General features: G+C 46.2%; 1 protein-coding gene across 4 annotated transcripts in view; it reads right to left on the bottom strand.

The window, feature by feature from the left end:
* LOC125708726 (catenin delta-2-like) overlaps nucleotides 1–23,459 on the bottom strand; it is a 260,750-nt gene that overhangs the window by 131,632 nt on the left and 105,659 nt on the right. For all 4 annotated transcript variants that reach the window (XM_048976476.1, XM_048976477.1, XM_048976479.1 and 1 more), the window contains exons 4-7: nucleotides 14,187–14,221; nucleotides 12,643–12,756; nucleotides 8,389–8,561; nucleotides 7,162–7,687 (exon numbers count right to left, since the gene is read on the bottom strand). In XM_048976476.1, the coding sequence (XP_048832433.1) occupies nucleotides 7,162–7,687; nucleotides 8,389–8,561; nucleotides 12,643–12,756; nucleotides 14,187–14,221 (848 nt within the window). The remainder of the gene's footprint in view (nucleotides 1–7,161; nucleotides 7,688–8,388; nucleotides 8,562–12,642; nucleotides 12,757–14,186; nucleotides 14,222–23,459) is intronic.

Below are 23,459 nucleotides of genomic sequence, written 5' to 3'. Positions count from 1 at the left end.
GCAATGAAATAATGAACTGTGAAGGCATGAAGCGTTTCCATAAACAATGTGTCCCTAATGGGATTTACATACCTAAACAGAAGCTAAATGACGCGTTAATGTAAATGAATGCATTAGCATGTTTCTGCTACTGACGGCGATTGTTATGCGATGGCCGAACCCACTTTCCCCTGCGACGAATGAGCACTGCCTGCAGGGCGATTACGAGATCATGCGTCAAGTGAGCTGCTATAGGTTCAGCTGTCTGGATGTTTCTTTCTAATGACCTGAATATGGCGGAAATCCTACCACTGAGAGTCCCATCACCCTGGGCCTACCATTGGTGTGGTAGGTCCTGTCAGGGTTAGCTCCTATTGTTCCACTCTGTGTCCCTTCCCCGTTTGGCCAGCAGGTGTTGCTGGTTATCCTGTCCCTTGTGTTGTCAATCTTTGTGTTTTCCCCTGCGTCCTGTTGACCGCATGGCTCAACTTGTTGAGTAATGCAGTTGTATATGAGCCCCTCTGTTGCATGTTTGAATTCCCCCCCTGTTTTTGTATTTTGTTCCCTAGTGTTTCATTTGTATGAGTTTTTCTAGTTCCTGTCTGCTGATTTTTTGTATTCAGTTTTGGTTTCTTGTTCTGAGCCTTAGTTATGTTTTATCGGTTTTGTTAATTCCAGTGTTAGATTCAGTTTTTCCCTGTTTCTTGGTTAGTTCTTAATTTCCCTTTGTAGTTCCTTTGATAAGATAAGATAGATCTTTGTTACCATTCCAGAAATACAGAAAAACAGTTTAGCAGCTCTTTGTTTAGTAGCATAAGAGTAATAAAAATAATAATAATAATAAATCCATCCATCCATTTTCCAAACCGCTTATCCTACTGGATCATGGGGGGTCCAGAGCCTATCCCGGAAGCAATGGGCACAAGGCAGGGAACAACCCAGGATGGGGGGCCAGCCCATCGCAGGGCACACTCATACACCATTCACTCACTCATACACTCCTACGGGCAATTTAGTAACTCCAATTAGCCTCAGTATGTTTTTGGACTGTGGGGGGAAACCGGAGTACCCAGAAGAAACCCCACAACGACATGGGGAGAACATACAAACTCCACACACATATAACACACATGTTGATTGTAATTGTTGGATGTTTCTGAAGTCTGTATGCTTACCGGTGTCGTTTTTGTAATTAGTCTTTGTTTATCCCCATTTACTTTTGACCCCTAGTGGTCCATTGTTTTTGTTAGTGTTTTCTTGTGTTTTTTAGTTCATATAATAAACCCTTCTGTTCTGTGAAATCACCGGTGGGTCATTCACCATTTGTGGCTGCATCATGCCTCGCAGTCACATCGAACCCGCCCGGATCCATGACAGGTTCTGGTTCACCCAGAGGCAGGGTTGCCAACTTCGGTCAGCTGGCTGGCACGAGATTTTCAATTTGAGACAAGTCTGAACACACATTTACATGTATGTAACAGTTTTATTACCTTGTAAATAGTCTGTAGGGTTGGAAAACTACCCCAACACTTTCGATGTAGCTAAATTTAGGTTTATAATGTAATAATGTAGATTTGGTGTAAGATATCTTGCATGAGCGTGAGAGTCTGAAAACATCAGTATCACTCCAGATCCGTAGGAGTTGGCATCCCCAGCACTGCCTCAGACTCCTTGCTGGGAGGCTTTTGGTACGTGCTGACTTCACTGATGGGGTGGATGTTGTGCCCTTAAGGTGGTCACAGCTACTGTATAGCCTATACTCCATGCTGTGAGACCCCCCCCCTGGATCCTGCTGAAAAGATAAGCATCATTATGTCAATAAAGAGTTTTATTGATGCTGGACTATAGGCTTACCGAAAACATCAACCTTTAGCGCACAACATTATCGTCTAAAACATGTGAGTTTATAGATCAGCCCCTCAGTTCCTGGCCTGGTCAAACTCCATCTTGATTCAGGCAGTCATTCCCATACCAACGACACATCAGATTTTACAGGCAAAACATAGGGGCCAATCAGTAGTTCAGAGTTTGCTCAAAGAAAGCTGAACAAAGCGCCTTCCTGGGAGCCTGACCTGCTGGCTGGTCACTGCAGGCTTCTGTACTCATTTAACGAAGTGTTAGTGGAAAAAGTTGGGGAACTAGAACCCCAAGTCTCCACAGTCACCCTGAAAAACATAGTGGTACCTCCGTCCTCAAACTCATTAGAACTCAAATTTCTTAAAAGTCGAACCAACCAGCTCTAAAAAAATTGACCTAGGACTCGATCTGAATCTCAGATCGTCAAACTGTGAATGCCAACCTAAGATAACTTCTAGGTGTGGGGGAATGAGTCATGCGGCGCGTCTGTCAGCGGAAACAAAGGGTAACGCTTCAGTCTTGGCCTCGCATTCGCTGTGATAGCATCGTTTGTTGGTGAGAGTGCTTTTTTATTGAAAATACTGTATCAGGTAATACGCTATACTTTATATCATTTTGATAGCCATTGTTCACAAAAAAAATTATGCAACAGTTGCAATTTACGAACAAATTAACAAATACAAAGTAATAATAAAAATAAACAATGGACCGCATGGGATAGTCTAGTTTTGCGCAGTGTTGGGGCAGGGCTGGGGGTTGTCACGATCTGCTGAGCCCGGACCGGAGAAGTAGGGACAGGACTCAAGCAATCAGGAAACACGGGGTTTAACTGAGAACAACACAATGGCGTTACAGTGACCGGACTGGGGAAACAAACTGAAACGCGGACTAAATACAGAGGACTAATGGCAACAGCCAGACACAGCTGATCACACGGGGATTCCACACGAGGTTAACGAAGGGGCGTGGAACACGGGAGGAGCGGACGATCGGGGCAGAACAGGGGTAGTGTTGGGGGGCGTGGCACACGGAAAGAGCGGATGATCGGGGCAGGACAGGGGTGGTGTTGGGGGGCGTGGCACACGGAAAGAGCGGACGATCGGGGCAGGACAGGGGTAGTGTTGGGGTTTTGGAAGCCATTAAGAAAAAAATGCTCTTCTTTTTGTTTTTTCCTGTTCATTTTTTGTTTAAATGTTAAAAAAAAAAAAACAGTTTTAGGTGTAATTTTTTTGGGGCCGGGAACCAATTAATTGGCATTCCATTATTTCTTATGGGGAATATTCGATCAGAATTCAAACTTTTTAGGATTTGAACCCAATATCTGAACGGATTAAGTTCGAATTCTGAGGTACCACTGTATTTTAAGAAAATTTCACATGCACGTTGAATCAATCCTTAACATAATCACTAATTCAATACTCAAGGGCTCATTTTATGCATTATATAAAACGTAATGTAAAGAGTGGATTATGATATATCTCTATGCAACTTTAAGAGAGAATGTAGTTTTCCTGTTGTTCATAATGGGACCAATGGGGTGGAGAAACTCAATTCCACAATGGTGGCAATGGGTTCAGACAGGCATCATATTTTCAGCATAATGCAATTCCCCTAATTTAGAGACAATAAAGCTCAGAACTTCAGGCCTGTCCTTCCTCCTCTAATCGCCTTATCAGTATAAGCCAGCTGTCCACCTCCAGCTCCTAACCTGATATCTGGGGGTAAGTAAGAGCTCACTCTCTGCCAACGAGGTTAACAGGGCTCCTGGATACAGGTCCAGAACATGAAGAAGGCCCATGATTTGTCAGTATCACACTGGAACCCTTAAATGGTGATGAAATCTCTTATGGACATTTCACACTCTTGTCTGAAAGGAAATGGCACTTTGGGGTGATAAATGCGAGGGACAAAGGACGCAATAAAAGCTAGTAGATATAGCAAAAATATAGTGGGGGTCCCAGAGCTGTTATTGGCAGTATGTGAGTCAAGCATTTGCAATGTGGATTTTGAATGCCATGAATTTGGAATGACTGGATACTAGAACGTGGTGAACTGCTGCCTTCTACAGCCTGTACTTAACTCTCTCTGATGATAAGCTTAACTTCAATCAACTTTCATCTAATAGACTAAGCGCTATGCTAGTCATCTTTTTCCAAATGAAGTAGCTCATGCACTGTGACCCTGGCTCGCTAACGTGAAAGCAAATTAAGGTCGTGCGGTCATCTTCGGCATTATTTATTCACAAAGAAAAATGTACCTGAATCAATGCCCTCTTAAATACAGCAACACACTCCTTTACGGACACCACTAATATAGAGAAAACAAATTCAACGTTCATCAACTTCACTCAACAATTGGTCAGCGGTCTCATTTATGATTATTCACAACTACTAAATGCTAAATCCTCCACATCAGTAAAAACCCACAGATGATTTTTTTAAGGGAGATGACCAATGGAAATACAGGAATACCATCACCTGATCTTGCTATCATACACTCTGCATATCTTTCTGACCTTCAGTTGACACCATATCAGACCCTAATGCCAATTATTAATGGCTTGAGTCTCAAATGAGCTCACAGAATCGTTCTCATTGGTCCATCACCTTATAGCAACATGATACGTTCATGTCTCGAGCTATTGCCTGCACTCTGGGGATCTGGTGGATAAGGACGCTGTGTCCGTGATCGGAAGGTCGCCGGTTCAATTCTTGTGGTTGATAGAGTGATGTCACCATTGGTTTCTTGAGCGAGGCCCTTAATCCCAGTTACTCCAGGGACTGGCTGACCAAGCTTTCTCAACTGCACATCGCTTTGAATAAAAACGTCCGTTAAATAAACTCTTTTCAAATAAATATTGATCATGAATCTGAAATTGTAGACCAAACCTGGAACATAAGGTATGGCTATCTCACTGGCAAACGCGCTGCAAGACTGGCCTGGGGCATCGAGGAAGGTCTGGGAACCTTGGCAGTGCTCCCATAAAATGACAGTGGGCTACATCGTTGAGCGCAATACGCCCAAGCCCAATACAAATGGTACTCAGGAGACTGAAGTGAATGACTCTGACAGTGGCTGCCATCACAAGTCCCTCTAGCTCCTCCCTCCTAAGTAAAAGTCCTTGGGGTTTAATGATGCACATCAGCCTTTTCCGAGAGAGCCCAGGAACCGTACATCATCGAAGGCAGGAGAAGGAAAAAGAAATAAGTCCACAGTGAGAATAGTGATGATGTAGAAATCCGCACACATGCCCCTCCTTTAATCTGAGCCCTATAGTGGCATTTGGCCTCGGGTTCAAGAGTGATCAGTGCTCTGCCTTTATCTTTTCAGCCCCCAAAGGTTGAATTGCCACGATGGACTGAGGACCATGCCGGATTCACTTGGGTTAGCAGAGGTCAGATAATGTACCGGGGCTGAAAAGGGGCGCAGTGACCAGTCAGCAGTGGCAGGTTTTTACTGCCAATTGAACCATGCATTTGTGTTTGTGGGGCCCCCTGTTAGCCGCACCAGTCACTACACTAAATATTATAAGACATGTAGCTCATTTAGAAGATGATGAAGCAGAATGTTAAGCTAACCTGCTAAGTAGCTACGATCTTCTAACTGCAAATGACTTTTTGAGTGGGGCAACAGGAACTGCACATCCACCCCTGCCCATCAATGTTTCCCACAGGCAATGACTGCCGTCTGAGTGTTTGCTCTGTACTCCTCCCACTCCTTCGCTGATGTGGCATCAGACGTCGCCCAGTGACAGGTAATACGGGAGGGAATCAATACAGCCGCATGCATCGGCGGAATATCAATTTTCCGGGCTTATGGATAATGAACTGCTAGGATGCTGGAGGATACTCAGTGGCCTAAACGGAATAGGGAACTCATCTGGAAAGGCAGCTGGAACTATCAGCCATTCCTGGGAAGATAAATGCGGATAGTCTCCAGAGTGTTACAACTTTACTGCTTTTTCTTCTTTCTCCTTTCAGAAAAACTAATATGTTTTACGAGCTAGATATTTCAAAGTGGATTGCCTGCATTAGGGATAAAAAGGCGGGAAAAACGAGGCATGCGATTGGCCAGCACGTGCCGGCCTGATTAAAGCAGTGTGCCGATGCATTCTAGGTGGGCTCACCAGCTGTCCCTGGCTGAACGCGTCTTTGATGTTTTTCTGAGCGTCGTTGAAGCGGATCAGCTCTTCTATCAAAGCGCCGCACTAAAGGCCAGGGGTCTCGCCAATAAAGCCGGCAGTAAAGAATAACACCTCCCCTGCCAATTTACATAATAGAAAATATGAAAGTATCGAAAGTGCAGAGGTCCTTCAGTAACTTGTTCCTATACATCGAGGCGACCAAACTGGCCCTGTCTAAGTGAAAACAGGACCGTTTACCTAATAACCCATGGGGTTTTAGCTTAATTCAGATGAAAGCTTGCTGCCGTTCACTTCTGTAGTTTGTTCTGAAAGAACGAACAAAGGCAAGACACAAAAATTCTGAAATGCAACCGAATGTATCATTGTCTTTTTTTTAAATCTCAAGGACACAGCATGTTTATTGAGGAGAACGAGTCCTGGGTGCAATGATAAGTAGAATATTTTCAGAGAAAACTAGAGCCCACAAATGAAAAGGGGGGTGGGGCTGGCACGACCACAGACACACATTTGTCCAGCTTGTCCAGTACAGGGTCCTGCTAAACTGGGGGGGTCTGTCCCATAAGTACAGGACACAAGGAACACCCTTGACAGGATGCTGATGGCCATTCGTCCTGAATGGTTTTGGACTGACGATGAAACCCACACATGCAAACACAGATCCAAGGCCTGACATTTAACCCACTGGTACCCAGCATCCCACATGTAACAGCCAGTCTTAATCCTAAAATGCCTTACACTTACACACCCACAAAACAATGCTACTTCCAGACTATTTGCAGAGAGTGCAGAACTCCTGCTTGGCGGGTTGTGGGTCAGGGCGCTTAGTACGGAATGACTGCTTGGTCGGGGAGGGACGGTTACTGCAGAAAGACTGTTTGGGGTGGGGGGGGGGGGGCGCTTGGATACCTTAGAATGACTGCTTCAGGGGGTGCTTACCACAAAAATATTCATTGGAGGGACTACCCCAGACCAACCACTTGGGGGGAGGTGCTAATCCCAGAATGACCACTTGGGCAAGGTGCTAATCGTCAAATGACCACATGGGGGAGGTGATAATCCCGGAATGACCACTTGGGGGAAGTGCGAATCCCAGAATCGCCACTTTGGGGACGTGCTAATCCCAGAATGACAACTTGGGGGAGGTGCTTACCACAGAGCAACCGACTGGCGGAGGTGCTTACCTGCAAGGCTGCCAGGTCTTTGTAGGGTGGCAGTGGCGTACAGGTCATGGGAGACCTTGTACTGATCAGGGCCGTGAGCTAAGCGCTTGGTGGGCGACAGCGTGGCGTAGCCGAGCTGGTGTATGGGGGAGGAGCTGGCGGCGTTGGGCGGAGAGGCCACACGAAGCGGCGAGGCGGCATGTCCGGAGGAAGTGGCGGCAGCGGCCACCCCGGGTGGTGAGCTTGTGCTGTAGGATTTGGCCAGCCTGGCAGGCGACGGTTTGGGTGAGGACACACGCTGGGTGGTAGCGTAACCTGGCTCCCCGCCAGCAGACGCCAGCCGCTGCAGCTTGCTGGGGGAGCCCACAGCCTGCACGGACAGGGGGGAGCTGACACGCTGCGCCGGCAGCGTGGAGCAGGAGTAGTAGGCCCCGGGGGTGGCCTGTGTGTCTGCCAGGTGGAAGGCGCCGCCATGGCTCAGCGCAAAGGAGTCCCGTGACTGTGCGGCTTCGCCGGCGGCAAACTGGGCCGCCCGGTTGGACGTGACCTGGGGGGCAGACGCCGATGTCACTGTCACTGCCCAGCCTCCACATGACGCCCACGTGAATCTGTCTGTGTGTCTGTGATTTTACGCCCACGTGTATCTGTGTGTGTGTCTATGATTTTACGCCCACGTGTATCTGTGTGTGTGTCTGTGATTTTACACCCACGTGTATCTGTGTGTGTGTCTGTGATTTTACGCCCACGTGTATCTGTGTGTGTGTCTGTGATTTTACGCCCATGTGTATCTATGTGTGTGTCTGTGATTTTACGCCCGTATGTATCTATCTGTGTGAGTGTCTGTCATTTTTTACCTGTGTGTATCTGTTTGTGTGTCTGTGATTTTACGCCCATGTGTATCGATGTGTGTGTCTATGATTTTACACCCACGTGTATCTGTGTGTGTGTCTGTGATTTTACACCCACGTGAATCTGTGTGTGCGACTGTGATTTTACGCCCGTATGTATCTATCTGTGTGAGTGTCTGTCATTTTTTACCTGTGTGTATCTGTGTGTGTGTCTGTGATTTTATACAAGTATCTGTGAGTTCCCCATAGTACAGAGAGTGGACTTCTGTCTAATCCAGCAGTCACACCTGAGTCACAGAGGAAAAACACCAATCCCACCGATGAAACGATGAGTAGACATGTTTACTATATTACCTCTTTCACTGGCTCTCTCCTGATTAACGAACGGGGGGGTGCCTACCTGGTTGTAGCTGTGTACTGCTCCCCCAACTTGGCCAGCGCGTGTTGGGAGCTGGGGGGCTGCCGCCTCACCCAGGGCCAGGGTCTGGTTGCTATGGAAGCCGGTGGAGTACTGGAAGGAACCTTCCGGATTGGCATCGAGCTGCAGTGCGCCCTGGGACAGGAGGCCGGGTCCTGCATCGGAGGCAATTCGGAGTAGGCGGTGATGCCGACAGCAGCAAGGCAAAAGCGGCATGCATAATTCAACACCACCGGGAGGCGCTCCAGCACACATGAGGTGGGCTGTTGGAACGAGGCAGGTCCTGATGGAAGGAGCCTTACACCGGCCGCGATCGATGTGACAAAGTACCCTCGGGGCAGACCATGCAGGAACGGCTGAAGCACAAGGTGAAACGGCAGAGCAGCTACTCACCCAGTGCCCATCTCTCCCATGGGATGCAGTATTTCTTCTCACTCTCACTACTTATTAAACTGTGGCAGAACTCACAGAACCCTCCGTGAAGCAGGTCACTTGACTGCAAAATCCCTCCGTGAAGCAGGTCACCTGACCGTGAGAACCCTTTGTGAAGCAGGTCACCTGACTGCAAAAACCCTCCATGAAGCAGGTCACCTAACTGTGAGAACCCGCCGTGTAGCAGGTCCCCTGACTGCGCGAACCCTCCGTGAAGTGGGTCACCTGACCGTGAGAATGCTCTGAGAAGTGGGTCACCTGACAGTAAGAACCCTGCATGAAGTGGGTCACCTGACCACGAGAACCCATTATGAATCGGGTCATCTGACAGTTAGAACCCAACTATGAAATGGGTCACCTGACTACGAGAACCCTCCATGCATTCAGACTGACCCAGAAGGTTGTTAAATGAGTCCCCCCCACCTCCGTGACCTGCTTGGTTATGTCATGACCATGCTGGTTTGTTTCCACACCCCAGACTGACCATCGTTTAAGAGCCAAAAACAGGACACTGGACCCACATCATGTGGGGGGGGGCAGATATATTTGGCAGCTATATTCCTTTTAATGGGGACACAGGAGAGGTATTCAAACAAACGTGATGGTCTTTGACGGCCAGCATCAATCCATCAGGGTGGCAAAAACTAAACTTGTGTGACCTCCTTTCCAAAGTGCGGTCACAATGCAGAAACTGCTGAACCACATTACCCTCTCTCGGTCACACTGCGTGGATTTCCTCTATCCCATTATACAACTTCCATAGCTACTGGCCACAAGGATGGGAATCCTCACCCAATTGCAGGCAACCTGGATTCTTTAAATCAAAGGCTTTTTTTTTCTCACCTGACACTTATAAATTGTAGAAATGTTTTATTTTTCAAATGATTGCTTTTCGGAAGGAGCATCTTCCAGCCAGCTACAGGGATGCCTAGAGCCTATCAGAGGAAAGACGGGGCAGAGCAAGGGCCTCACTGCAAGGGACTTAACTTCCCAACAACAGGAGAACGAAGAGTGAAGGCAAGATTCGAACTCACAACCCGGAGGTGCGAGGCCACACTGCTGCCCACAGAGTGAGCACACTATCCCGTAAAGTATTTCTTTACGGCAAAAAATGCCAATTTTACTATGAACATTCCATTTAATATTGAATTTAATATTCATAGCATGATAATCAGAGCATTTTTTTTCAAACAGGGATTTAAAAATTAGCTTAAATATTAATGTTTTACTACCTTGCCTCTCTCCATACCTCACTATTTATTTTAGCTGGCATGTGCATTGACCTAAACCTCTAAACTTTTTCATGAAACGTCCGGACGCGAGGTCACAGCGTTAAGGCGCTGTCACAATTTGCATATGACCATGTCAGCAGCTGGTAAGCGTGGGACTTAATACCTGTGCCGGGGTTAAAAACAAAATTCCCATGAATAATAAAATCCACTCCACGTCCAAGGCGAGCGAGTTTCGGGGGGATTTTGCACTATTCTGCACTCCCAATAGGAAATCCTGTTTCAACCAGCCCAAAGTTCAGATCCTCACACCTGGAATACGGAGGGCTTTCTGCTTCTATTGCTGCAATGCTCTGGTCAGAATCTCAAGTGCTAATCAGGGAGATGTTTCACTGCATACATCATCTATTTTATTATGGCACTGTTGAGACCTACTGAACCAGCTTACCGAACTGGTTGCCAATGTCACAGGCCTACCCTTTAATCACATCAGTACGATAATCAAGAACTTATAATGTGACAGTCATGTGACAATTCAGCTCATTTTCCACATACGTCCCACTTTTTCTTTCCGCATAATACCTTCCATACATCCATCCATTTTCCAAACCGCTTATCCTATTGAGTTGCGGGGGGACCAGAACCTATCCCGGAAGCAATGGGCACAAGACAGGGAACAACCCAGGATGGGGGGCCAGTCCATCGCAGGGCACACTCACACACCATTCACTCACACATGCACACCTACGGGAAATTTAATAACTCCAATTAGCCTCAGCATGTCTTTGGACTGTGGGGGGAAACCGGAGTACCTGGAGAAAACCCCACGACAACATGGGGAGAACATGCAAACTCCACACACAGGCGGAGATTCGAACCTGGGTCCCAGAGGTGGGAGGCAACAGTGCTAACCACTGCACCACCATGCCGCCCCTCCACATAATACCTCCCCTTGAAATCCAATGTAGGATTTAACTTCTAATACATACATAAAGTCATTCATCTATTCATCCAACCATCTCTAGATCACATCTCTCAGTGAGGAGCATGGCTATATACCACATTTGCATAACATATAACAGCATAAGTTAACGGCATGACATATTCCTATGTTCCAACAGGCAGCAAAAATCGCAGCATATAAAAAATACCCATTCCATGCCCATAAATTATGTGTAAAATGACCAATGAATAGTTTACCAAGTTTTGTTGTAGATGTGCAATGACAATTTATTTCAATTATATTCTATTCTATATATGGGATGAGCCAGAAAAGGTAAAATCGGAGCATAAGTTAGGTAAATTTAATAATAATAATAATACTGTTACTGAGAGGAAGAATCTGGCCCACTGTGATCATCTTATGCCTAGAAGGTCTTAGAGACTTGAGGGCAGGTTCAAAAGCAGCACTTTTATGAACAAAGCCTCCTGGTAGGACATATAATGGGATCGTCCTGGGTCAGCGCAGCTAGAGCTGTTCCCAAGATCCTGTCATCACTTTATAGACTCACTGCTGCATTCCAAATTATATCATCCATCCATCCATCCATCCATCCATCCATTTTCTATACCCACTTGCCCTATGTAAAGATTTAAACAGATAATACCTCATTATGTTTTTCAGGATTTTTAGTCTGGTCTTCAGGGGGCCCTATGACGCCATAATGCTCAGGGTTTCCCCAGCTGAAGCCCAGGGGTCTGTGCTAATAAGTCCCCTGCCCCTGTTGACATTTTTTTCCCTTTGAAAGAAATAGCAGGTGGCCCCTAAGAACTCAAGTAACTTGGGGGGGGGCACTGATCATGTTAAAGGTCCTCTGCTAGTCATTTAGAGGCGCCGATCTCCATGGAGACCACACAAGCAATCAAGTGATAATTCCTTCCCATATCCGTTAGTGTGAAACGTATCCAAAAACTAAAAAAAAAGATGTCTGAAAGACGTGTTCTCTTTAAGAAGCCTTAAATTTGTCAGAGGCTTGTCAAGGGTCCCCAGCCTGCTCTTGATCATTTTCAGCTAGGTCAATCTCATCCTTTCAGGCTGGGAGAGCACAAAATCACGTCCGGATCATTTGCCCCCCGTGTTCCCAGGGGATGACCTGACCCATTCGGTTATGAGGCACGACAGTAATGGGGAGAAGGACGCTAAATGAACCACTGCGGATATCTCCCTTTGTGAGGACCGTCGGGGAGAAGACTGACCATAAAGAGAGAAGCTGTCTCTCTGTCAAGGGCGATATTTCCACTAAAAAAAACCCATTGTTAAAATCTGAATGGTCACAGAACACATGACCTGGCAGAGAATACCAACTTTCTGAACGTCATTAGCAGCAATGGTGTCTCAAAATGAAAGCCACGATCATTGGGTTTTCTTACTGTGAAAGTCACGAATGTCACAGTATCACACTTCCTCCTAACGAGAAGTCAAATTTTTGTTCCATACCTTTTTTCTTATTCCTGTCTCTTCATTATTTGGTTCAATAAACATTCTGTGTATTAAGCAAGTTTATTTATTTCAGATCCCTATTAAAAATTGCCCTCGGAACAGTAAAAAAAGCAACAACAACAGGAGGTCCCTTACTGTCAGTTGTGGAATATTCCGGTGGGTCGAGGATCCCAGACTCCTGAAGGGACCTGATGCAGGAGTCCACGAGCTCCAATCCTGTCGTCAGCTCCTCCTCGATGTCTTTCTCCTCTGCGAAGCCAGCAAAGGGAACACAGCGGGTGGTTAGTGTCACACCACCCTGTGGGACGTGGCCCATGGAAAGGCAGGACTTCCATCTCTGCGGGCCCTGCTATGGAGGTCAGCGGGGGTCTGGGCCGCTTCTGGGCCTTGCGTGTGCTAAGGACGCCAAAGCAGCCGAGCGTTTAAAAAAAAACAAAAAAAAAACAGAGCTTTAAATAGGATTAACTGCTCTTGGGCACTGAGGGGAACACAAGTCAGTTAAGCTCTGACATCTTCAGCCCCAGGGACGCGAACCCAGAACCACCTCTGATAGGCGGAGCGATGACAGATACCAAATGGGTGGATCTGCAAACCTGAAAAGGTGTTAATGCTGCATCAATCACAGAAAACGGTTCTGGAATTTCAAAGCTACAGGTTCAGTGTGTTTTATAGCAGCAAATATGTCCGGTAAATGTTAGCTTTGTTAAATATCTATTAAATTATTAACAAGAACACTTTCTTAGATACATGCATTATTTATGACGTGGAGGATGGTCTGTTCTTAACGTGGCTATAAACAAGGAAATGATCAGGATTATGTCAGTGTTTTGTTTTATACCACTATGGAGGGATGCTGTAAACACAGTATTCCTCTTTACGTTTGAACCTCCGATGCCATTTATTACATCTTTAATTCATTTATTTATTTAGCTGCCGTTTCTATGCAAAGTAAAATACAAGTGAGGATCAGCCAGTAACTGGAGCAACTGGGTTAAGGGCCTTGCTCAAAGGCCAAGAGTGAAATGAGTTTTATGGCCATGGGATTTGAACTAGTGACCTTCCGATCAGAGGCACAGAGTCCTAACTAAAAGAACTACACACTGGCCACACTTACCTTTACAAAAAAAATTAATTCTGTGGTGAAACAAGACTTTCACAACACGACGTTTTCCCTCCCCTCTCACCGACCATCTACCCCCGTGTGTGCAGGTGCTGTTGCCATAGCGACACCATTACAGGAACTGTGACGTCACGCTACAGCTGTCCTGTCAAACTTGATAAGCTGGCCAATCAGACATCCCACCGTCGTCAGGGCGGGAGGGCGGGACTTTTCAGCTCTGCTGCTCTACACAACAAAGCACCGGGCAGTGACGGAAAGAGCGCCAAATAAACTCTGTCCCAGCGAGAGACACACAATCTGGCCACCACTTATTTACATACTTATCAGTGCAATGCATTTTGGGAGCCTCTGACACAGCATCTGACACCTCTGTGTATCATGTAATGCACCAATGAATCAGTGCTTCATATGTGACAGTGTGCTGGGATTCCAATGAAACAATCAGGGCTCTTCCAGGTTTATATGTAAACAAAGACAGACAGACAGACAGACAGACAGACAGACAAAATAAATAATACAAACATACACAAATAAATAAGGGGAATATAAGCGCTGGTACCTTGTGTATTCCAGCGAAACGGCTCCTCCACTGAACTGCAAGAGAAAGATAAGACTGCGGTTAAATGGAGCACTGTTTCCCACCACCAAAGCACTATAATGCCTTTGATAAGTGGCTGGGTTGTAGAGGTAAGCCTACAGAACTGCACTGCAGGACACAAGGTAAACGGTGTACAGTACATCACCCAAACTCTGGGTCATTAAATTAATCTCCTGCATTCGTCGAGCCCCCTGTAAAGGTTTTGTTTTCTTCCTGATCTCAGAAAATGCCCCAAAGCAGAAGAAGAATATAATTTATGGCGATTTAATATCGAGGTTTTTTTTTCCAAACTTGGGAAGGCATTTCTGATCTGAGACAGGGATGAAGGACGCAGCCACTTGACACACGGACTTGATTTACCCCAGTTTCAGGGAAACAATGTAATCTGAATGAAAAATCACAATAAAAAAAAAAAAACAGCAGTGTTGTAATTTCTGGGTGGGGGGTGAAACAAAGCAAATAAACTGAATAAAGACAAGTTAAACCAAACAAGACATACTTAGTAGCAAGGGGGGAGGTCTTTAAATACCGATACGGCTTCCAATGTCAAGAAAAACACAGACACTTTAAACAGTCCCGATTTCAAAAGAAAACTAAGAAATGCCTTTTTCTCCTTTTCATCAGATCAAAAAAAAAATCTACAAAATACATCGTCAGGGCTTGGAAAATAAAGATGAATATGCTGAGCCTTCATAAGGAAAGCTCCTGTGAATAATGTTATTGTTGTGAAAATGATAAGATCCGAACAATGACGGTGCCAGTCATAATCGCTGTTGTCCCTGTCAAACGCACTGCGTCGCAAAATAGACACGCTCCCATTGTGCCGTATATTCGCTTCGGGACTTCGGTTACTCCGAGATGGATGCATAAGAAATAACCAGGCACAAAAGGGGAATAAAGAGAGATGAAAACCAAGCGTGTTAAAAACACAAAAGAACAACAAAGGAAAAGGGGGGAAAAACAGAAAGAGAGAGAGCGAAAACTCCACAAGATCAGAAAGGATTTTCAGAAAGAATAATCGAGACTCAACTGGGATTTAATATAATGCCTCTGTATCCATTCTGCGGGTGAACGGGAACCTACAGCTGGATATCAGGTGCTGCCAGTGCGGGATGTCAGTGACTGGTCATCTGCTAAGCCCCCCCCCCCCCCCCCCCCCCCCCGATTGGTCCTCAGAGAGCTGGGACAAATCACAGGGCGCTATAGGAAGCGTCAAGTGCGAATGCAGGTCTACGTTGTCCTTCAAGCTACAAACATTCACCTTCTTCTGCCTGGGAGGACAGTAGCCAACAAAGCAAAAGTGACACTTGGGCAGATGAGGGACTTAAAGCATTTGGTTCTTCCATAAAGAACTGGCAGTAGAGTTACAGTATTAATATCCCATGATGTATTACAAACCCTGGTTGGCCCAAATTTCTGTCATTATGGCCATTACTACAGTAGAAGATGAGATCTTAGTGACTTTGAATTGGGGGCCTGAGTGATTGATGCTCAAAGAACATCTCTGATGACCGTGGTAAGAAGGTGATGTCTGGGGAAAAAATTGCCAGGAGGCAGAACCTCAGACAGAATTGCCAACTGGCATCAAAGAAGCACCAAACAGTGGAATTTCTCATAGAAGAATGGTTTTGCTCCATCCATCCATCCATCCATCCATCATCCATCCATCCATCCATCCATCCATCCATCCATCTTCCAACCATATATCCTGGTCATGGTTGTCAGGAGCTGATCCCACACAGCAAAGACACAATACCTGGATGAGATATCAAGCCATCTCAGTCATATATCCACCATGTTAACCAAATCACCAGCATGCTTCTATCTTTTCTTTGAGTCAACCACGTATAGCTCCAGTCTTTATTTTGGACAATCGCTTTTTGCTTATTTATTTATTATGCTTCTAGAAGGAATTCTTAAGTATGCAGTTGTGGTAGAGAGAAATCTGGAACGACATCAGAGTGACAGCAAATATTTACATTTCACAGGCCCCGTTGAGAGCTGGGACACCAGCAGGAGAAACGAAACGTGAGCGAGGCAGGTTGTACTTCGCGCCCACGTACAGGAGGATGCCTCCTTCGCCTGAGTTTACACCCTAACGCACTTCAAGGGGAAAACCTGCAGAGGGTGCAGCTCTTAAGGATATACATAACAAACAGGGTGCAAATCCTTATCGGGTATGCAGGGATAAGACCGTCTTCACACGCGAATTTAATCACAGGGCAAAGGAGGGCCATGAGCCCAGGCGTACAGGGCGTCTCTGCAAACCAGGTCAAACCGCCCTCATCTGAAAGCACTGCATCCACAAACAAGCAGGTATTCAAAATGATGTCTGGCCATCATTACAGGACCTCAAGGATGGATTAACGTCTGAGTACTGGGGCTGTGATTTATTGATTTATTTAAAAAAAAGTGAGAAAATGACAGACAGAATGGAGGAGTGAGTTAGAATAAGAAAAAAAAACATTATTTAAATCAGTTAGCTGAATATCCATCCATTTTCCAAACCGCTTATCCTACTAGGTTGCGGGGGGGTCCGGAGCCTATCCCGGAAGCAATGGGCACGAGGCAGGGAACAACCCAGGATGGAGGGCCAGCCCATCGCAGGGCACACTCACACACCATGCACTCTCACATGCACACCTACGGGCAATTTAGCACCTCCAATTAGCCTCAGCATGTTTTTGGACTGTGGTGGGAAACCGGAGTACCCGGAGGAAACCCCACGACGACATGGGGAGAACATGCAAACTCCGCACACATGTGACCCAGGCGGAGACTCAAACCCGGGTCCCGGTGTGAGGCAACAGTGTTAACCACTGCACCACCATGCCGCCCCCAGTTAGCTAAATAATTTAATGATTTTATTTTATAAAAAATTGGGCTTTTTTAGGAAGTACTGGGGTCACTTAAAGAGGTAAGCAGCGATTAAGGAATGACATGCCTATTGTGAAAGGAATGCCTCAAGGTGACAGGAAAAAGATCAACGGGACAATGTAATTGGTGGACAGGATGGAGCGGGTTTATTCAGGGAGGCCAACTAAATGCACGTCGTCCTCTCTACCTTAAACGGGCCAATTATAAAGCCACATGAGATGGGCCATTGCTCTCAGTCTCTCCTTAACATGTGGGGTAAATTTGCATTACGATCTCAATACAGGGGGCGGCATGGTGGTGCAGTGGTTAGCACTGGTTAGCACTGTTGCCTCACACCTCTGGGATCCAGGTTTGAGTCTTCGCCTGGGTCACATGTGTGTGGAGTTTGCATGTTCTCCCCATGTCATCGTGGGGTTTCCTCCGGGTACTCCGGTTTCCCCCCACAGTCCAAAAACATGCTGAGGCTAATTGGACTTGCTAAATTGCCCGAAGGTGTGCATGTGTGAGTGAATGGTGTGTGAGTGTGCCCTGTGATGGGCTGGCCCCCCATCCTGGGTTGTTCCCTGCCTCGTGCCTATTGCTTCCGGGATAGGCTCCGGACCCCCCGCGAACCCAGTAGGATAAGCGGTTTGGAAAATGGATGGATGGATCTCAATACATTCAGCTGAGTCGCGAGGCTCCCCCACCCTAACCCTACCTGAAATCATCTTCCCCAGCACGTCCCCGTGCTCCACGGTCACATTTCACAATCCCAAACAAAGCACTTAGATCGTGACACTCAAACCCGTGACATTACAAGAAAAGCAAAAAGCAAAACTCATCAACAGCACAGACGACATTGGAGCATCGTTTTCCATGGCAACGGCATTAACAGCAGGTCAGCTAATCGGCATTCAGCGTTTGTTATTCCTCCTGCCCAGCCGGTGCGAGTGGGAATGCTTCCAATAAGCAGCGTTAATCAACACTTAGGGGGCTAACAAAGGTGCTCGAGTGCGAAATTTTAAAAAGCAGAGTCCGTGAGCATTCCTCTTCTCACTGCATCCCTGACCGCACGTGACATACTGAAATGCAGCTAGACCAGCAAGGTACGTTATAGAGGTGGCTTCAATTCCTCATGATTCATAGCATTAATTCATAGCATCTATACCTATTTATCAGTTGCTTCCGCACCAAATGCTATTTAGCTTCTATTATTAGGATAAAAGAAGCTCGGCATTCAAGCAATCCAAATTTTCACACACAAGAAGGACTGGGTAATTTTATTTGTATTATGCGACAAATTGCTCGTCCCAAAATGCTCACAATATAACCTCAAAGAGATCAAACTGTTTATATACTTTAAACAAACAAAAACAAAACAAAACTACCCGCTGAAAAGATAATGTTTAAACAAATGCTTGTGAGTGCTAAAGCTGCCAATATGAGTAAAGCAAGGGGTATATTACAAATGCGCATTTACTATCCCTATAAGTATGTATATAAATTTTATCTATACCGTAGAGACATATTTTATGTGTATAAAGGGCATATCCAGACCCATTTGCCCTTCCAGATACAGAATTACATTTCATTTACTTAGTAGGCACAAAGGAACATGCATTGTGTTTTTTTGGGGGGCGGGGGGGGGGGGGGGGGGGGGGGGGGGTAGGTAGAGGAGATGCAGGGTGAGCCAGAGCAATCAGGTATGAGGGTCTTGCTCAAAGGTCAACAGTGAAATCACTCTCTTTACACCATTGGATTTGAACTCATGACCTTCTGAGCTGAAAAACTGCAGACACACAGCAGCCCAATGTATTTCACACATATATCTGTGTACTGCGTTATTGACGATATACTTTTATAAACAGCAAGTACCATTGTTCGCACAGACATGGATTCTCAAACGAACATCCATTAAAACCTACAACAGTTAAGGTCCAGGGGGATCTTTGCCCTGAGCCATACTGATTGTAGTCCTGAAGGCTGCTCTCCCACCCACCTCTATTTCAAAGCAATCCACTGTTGGACGGACCAGCTTCTTAACTGACCTGTACTACCAGCACTGCACTTCCCAGTCGCTTTCTCACAATTTCCAGCCTCCGAACTCACTTCCCACCCGCCTCTGTGCTCGACTGTGTCACCTGGCAAATGACTCACCAATTAGAATTTCTTAACACTTTGTGCCTAAAAAGAGGCTTTTAGTTTTTCCCTTTTGTTTAGCAGGTTACCGCTCACCCTTTTCAATATGAAACATATTGTGTAAATGTGGATGACTTTGGGCCTTGAGCAGGGCGATGACAGCAGCAAAGCATCATTTCTGACTCACCGTGCCTAACGAATTTCCCACCAGCACTGACTGCTTCGGTCCTGAAGAACCGTTTCTGAGGTGTCACTGAATGAACAACAGCCGTTCCCGGGTCTTCTGGCAATCCAACCCGACTGGACCTTCTCCAGGAAAGCTGATTAGAGGCTCGAACATAGGCCTGTTTGACGTTAATTGGATGGGAGCAACAACAGCGTGGCTTTCCAGACCCCCCCCCCAGTCAGCGGGAGAGCAGAGAGCCAGTGCCCTGAGTTCCCAGAGCCATGCTGGCCCTAGTTTATCGGAGCGGAGAAGTCATATGGAAATGAGCTCTGGGAAACCGGAACCACCACATTGGGAAAGGTTACGATCCACCCACCAAGCCCTGGGTAAGCTGTTTGACCAAGGGTTACCCCAAAGGTTCAAGCACTAACGTAGGCAGTAGTGGTACCCTGACAGTACAAAACCGGCCTGTCAAAATGACAGTTCCATAATAACAACTCAGCCAGACCGACGCGATGACTAATATTTTTGAGAGATATTTTTACTGTCTACTCTTTTGGCATACTGCCATTTTTTCCAGTTTTTTTGTAATTTGGAGAAAAATTATGGCTATAGTTACAGCAACACCTGGAATCTGAACACAGAACCTTCTAGATTCCATCCTTTTCCTACTGTACTAATCCATACCTTACTTCTGACATGCATACAGAACAAATTTGGTTGATACACAAATCTTGAAATCTGTTATTTATCCTAAAAAATGTACTATACCTAACTGGTTCATACAGCTGGGTCTAGTTTTCCTGGAGTGATTTATGTTAAGCACCTCAGTCAAGAGTCCAACAGCTAGAAACCAGCAGAAGGTGGAGCGCCATATATACATAGAGTCCACATCCTTCACCATGACACTACCTCTAACTCCGTCACACTTCACACAGGGTCTGCATCCGGTCATCCTTACGGTCTCCTGCTGTGTGCCGGATCTTACAGCTTAGACGCTGGGGTTCTCCGTGGAAGAGTAACAGTTTGTGAGGAACGTTACGTAGAACATATGCAGCGTGAGCTGGCAGGGGGTTATATAAATGCTTAAATAATTCATCAAGCCTCTTCAAGTGAGTGAAATACCAACCACAGGGACCAGAGAAAGTTCTTCTCTAAAAAATATGCATATTTTCCCTATTCAGCATATAACACATGCTGTTAAATCTCTTTAATGATATTTTTGGCTTCTCTCACGCCATTTTCATCTCTGTCTGAGAACTTAAGCAGCCAAAAAACTTCACATGAACATCTGAGAGCCTTGGCACTATCGCCGGTTCTTACGCACGCTTACCCTGCTGAATGTTTAGGTGATTCCTTAACAGAGTTGGGTAATTCAGGTCCAGAGAGTAAAACACCAGACAAGGATTTTGTTTCAACCAACCAGTTGAGTGCTCTGTGACTGTGACTCTTTATGGTCTTATGTTCCTTGACCGGAAAAGCAGAGAAAAGCTTCAGCCAGTGGCTTTTGAAACCAAAGGGCAAACACACCCACCTTTTAATCAGAATTTGAATAAAGCACTGTGAAAGTATCACATATAGGAGCCTAGTGGCATCAGTGACTATCAAGAATATGATCCATTTTCCGTGATAGCTCATCGATTTTAGGATGAGAGAATGCCAGTCCATTTCCTGGCACACAAACAAACACATGTTCGATATCGCGCGTTAGGAGTAATTCAGAGTAAATGGTCCACCTGAACAGCATGGGACTACAACGTGGGAGGTGAAAGAAGGAAACTGAAATACAGGAGAATGAAGACCTGCTGGCCAGCGCCAAAGCAGCTTAATACCACCCAGAGAATCACATTCGAAAACTGCTGTACAGAACCCAGGAGTGCAGACACTGAAATCTGAACTGACAGGTAATCACAGCTGGTTTGGGGATGGTGATATTATTTATGCTGCTGCATTCCAGCACAGAAGCATGGGCATCAAACCTGACCATATACCTGAAGGAACAAATTACCGTTTTGTGAGGCCTTGGAGGACATAAAATGTGTTTCAAAGAGAATTCCTCATATCAACACAAATATAACTGTGCTTCAAATTCTGGAACAGGAAAAATAAGCCTAATAACACACCCCGCCTCTCAAAATGAAGAAATAAAAATTTAACTTGTCTACTTGCAATTCAAGCAGCAGACCAATGTTTTTATTCTGATATGTGGCATATAAACATTTTTGGCAATAAATGACCTGGGTATTTACACGGTGAATGCCTTGTCTTCGAAAGCCAAAGCTGGGAGCCATGGGACTTGAACCTGCAACCCAAAAATGTGCAAGCATCAATCAACCCGATATGCCAAGTCAAGCTTCCACAGAACAGATTCCAAAGAGAGAGGTGGGACTTCCTGTTCTGGGACTTCCTGTTTACCCACAATGCTCAGCACCTCACACAACTTCTCTGTAGCTGCCTCCCCTTCCCCATAGCTCCTTTCTTGACTTACTCATGCCCCTGGCCTAACCTTTCCCATGCCCTAAGGCTGCAGGTGAGCCCATATGAAGTGAAAGTGTAAGAGGCTTTCATTAGAGAGAGATGGCTCCCCATGCAGCGTGCCCACACGCACCCCAAGGGCAAGTCTCTCCATTCTGAGGCGGACAGAGCTCCTCGAGATGAGCAAACACAGGCTCCCCGAAGGGCCTTCCATGTTGACGATGGAGAGTCGATATTAAAAACCCGTCTGTGTGCACAGCGATAACAAGCATTAAACAAGCATTGTCATCATGTGACCATGCTAGGATAGGATGGATGGATGGATGGATGGATGGATGGATGGATGGATGGATGGATGAGTGGATGTCATAGGTAGAATGGGGGTGCACATCCAGGAAGCGTTCTCCCTGTGCCCCAAGCAGCATGGAATATATACCCTCTCCCCCCACCCCCAGCCGCTCACCCCATAACTCTGATCAACACACGTGGTTATAAAATATGATATCAGATTTAAAAAAATAATCAAAAGACATAATGTCTCCTGAATGATACAGTTTATTTTGACATAATGGTTTAATACTCTGCATGGGTATTCTGTACATGTGAGTCTTGGATATTTAAAGCTCTGGAAAAAATTAGGAGACCACTCTATACATTTTTTTAAAAATCTACACTGTAAAATCTTGGTTTTACACTAGTTCTGCTGGCAGAAGGCTATGCTGAGCCGCAGGCTGCTTCCGGGTTCAAAGTTTCTAAGACAGCAGTACGCAAGAACAAGGTGAAGCAGAATACAAAAAAATTTTGCATTACAAGTATGGTACAAGTATCCAAAGAACCGGGTACTGGAATATTGTATTAGTAGAAAAATCCATTCCCAAAATACAATCACCATACAATAAATACTGATTACATGAGCCCAGTAGGGGGCGTGATGCAGTCACTCAGCATTGAGAGCCATGGCTGCACATCAAAGGTAGGTCTGAACTGTGGTCGTTGTACCTTCCCTGTCATCCATCTCCTCTAAACGCTAATCCATTACAGTGTCATTGTGAGCCTGGAGCCCATCCCAGGAAACACAAGGCACAAGGCAGGGGGCACCCTGGACGGGATGCCAGTACGTCACCGGGCACAAGGCAGGGGGGCACCCTGGATGGGATGCCAGTCCATCACCGGGCACAAGGCAGGGGGCACCCTGGATGGGATGCCAGTCCATCACCGGGCACAAGGCAGGGGGGCACCCTGGATGGGATGCCAGTCCATCACCGGGCACAAGGCAGGGGGCACCCTGGATGGGATGCCAGTCCGTCACTGGGCACACGACAGGGGACACCCTGGTCAGGACGCCCGTCCATTACAGGGCACATGAGCTCACATGGCGAAGACAATTAAGAGACATGAATACTCCTCACAAACAGTTGGTGCTGGGATTCAAACCCATGACTTTAGAACATAAGGTAACAGCACAACTGGCTGAGCCAGCACACCACCCACGCCTTCCCTTCAGGTAGGGGCTCGGATCAAGTACTCCGTGGGGGTGTAGAATACGGCACAGCCACCCCTGTGCATTGGCCCCGAGGCACCCCGTGCCACTTGCTGGG

This window comes from Brienomyrus brachyistius, chromosome 15, assembly GCF_023856365.1.
Source record: "Brienomyrus brachyistius isolate T26 chromosome 15, BBRACH_0.4, whole genome shotgun sequence".
Classification (NCBI taxonomy): domain Eukaryota; kingdom Metazoa; phylum Chordata; class Actinopteri; order Osteoglossiformes; family Mormyridae; genus Brienomyrus; species Brienomyrus brachyistius.
Note: the sequence above shows the minus strand (reverse complement) of the source record. Positions and strands in the feature narration are given on the sequence as shown.